We start from the raw sequence: 1413 nt of genomic DNA, 5'->3' as shown, positions 1-1413 counted from the left end.
GCGCAAATACATTTGGGTATCATGTAAACTTTGATGTTATGGTTGAACCTTATTTGTCATACCCGGCTCGCATTATTTACTTAAGTGCCAGATGGTGAAGAGGTAATAACCCAGCTCACCCATTCCATGGCCAAGTGGCTCAGTTTCACGTGATACCATGTGGCTACCGGAGGGTTGACCCACTGTGGGTTTCGCGCCAGGTCCTCCCGCCTAATCGGACGATGGAGATCTATCAACCCCATCGGATGGCTCAGATATGCTTAGGGTTTGGCATTCAATACTTAAGACACCGGATTCATCGGATTAGTTCATTTGCACTCTGCAGCTGCAGCCGAGCTCCTCCACAACTCGACAGTTCTCTCTGCAACCTCTCCGGTTCCTACCTTGCTGTTCAAGTAATAGTCTGCTCACGTTATCAAGTCTGGTAATTCATTTTTACAGTCAGGTTCCTCGGAGATGTATTTCGTATTCCTTGAAACCCTCTGAATACCCCGACTATTTCAGAATGTTCACTGTGTGTAGTCATGTGCAGGTGGGTTTGCCGTCCACAGTTTCCTACCGCCTGCAGGAGGATTTGCCGGTTAAAGGTTTCACAGGTATGCTTATCTCGTTTAATGTCTTTCCCTTGATAAGAATGGTTTAAATGTGAAGTTGGATGCATTGTCTTCTGGCCGAGACGTGGCTCATGACCCTCTATTTACATGTCTCAGGTATGGCTACCATTTTTCCAAACCCTGGTTACGCTATGCAGACGACCTCTTCATGCCGGACCTGTACTGCGTTAGCCTTTTAGGGTTTAGCTAGGTACTGATCATGGCTTACATGCCATCTACATATATATATTGTACATTTGATTTGGCTAAGATCTCCTGATAGGGTTTGAATGAGTCAATGTCTGTATATTCGTTTTAAAAGCTTCCCTCGAGCTATTAACAGTTTAATGGAGTTAAATGCTTCGGAGTGGTTGAATTATTTCGCTGGTTCTACAGCTATTTCTTCCTTGCCAGGACTTCTTACATGGCTATGTTAACAGCTCGCAATTTTATTTAATGAATACCTTACTTTCAGTTCACAGATTCTGTCAATGTTTTTCTTTAATGGCCATCTTGGTCTTTATGCTGCCGGTTTTGTATGTAAAGATTTACATTCCAATGTATTTACTGTATAATCATTTCCCTTTTGCTTAACGGTATGATACTACCCTATGGGTTTACTAGACCGGCATGCATTATTTACGAAATAAATCTCAATGTCTAACTTGCATTCAATTCATGCAAAGACTTTATTTGTTTCATATTTGTTTTAAAGCGGCATTGAGAGCAAGTCCTGCACTCGGTATATGAGTGTAGTGACCGCCTTTCCGCGTACAGTCGTTTGTAATGACCGGTAAATGCCAGGGTTGTTACATGTATA

The 1413-nt window shown here is 42.5% G+C and overlaps 1 protein-coding gene across 1 annotated transcript; it reads left to right on the top strand.

The window, feature by feature from the left end:
* The first annotated feature begins 221 nt into the window (after positions 1-221).
* Positions 222-1025, top strand: LOC149200464 (uncharacterized). The gene is made up of 3 exons (XM_089400952.1): positions 222-395; positions 533-596; positions 711-1025. The coding sequence occupies exons 1-3, from the start codon at positions 222-224 to the stop codon at positions 791-793; spliced, it is 321 nt and encodes a 106-aa protein (XP_089257078.1). The 3' UTR covers positions 794-1025.
* The last annotated feature ends 388 nt before the right edge of the window (positions 1026-1413 follow it).

The sequence above is a fragment of the Pinus tabuliformis genome, chromosome 2_1 (genome assembly GCF_031772625.1).
Source record: "Pinus tabuliformis cultivar Carrire ecotype Pingquan chromosome 2_1, CPIR1, whole genome shotgun sequence".
NCBI lineage: Eukaryota > Viridiplantae > Streptophyta > Pinopsida > Pinales > Pinaceae > Pinus > Pinus tabuliformis.
The sequence above is the reverse complement of the archived record's forward strand: the minus strand, read 5'-3'. Positions and strand labels throughout refer to the sequence as shown.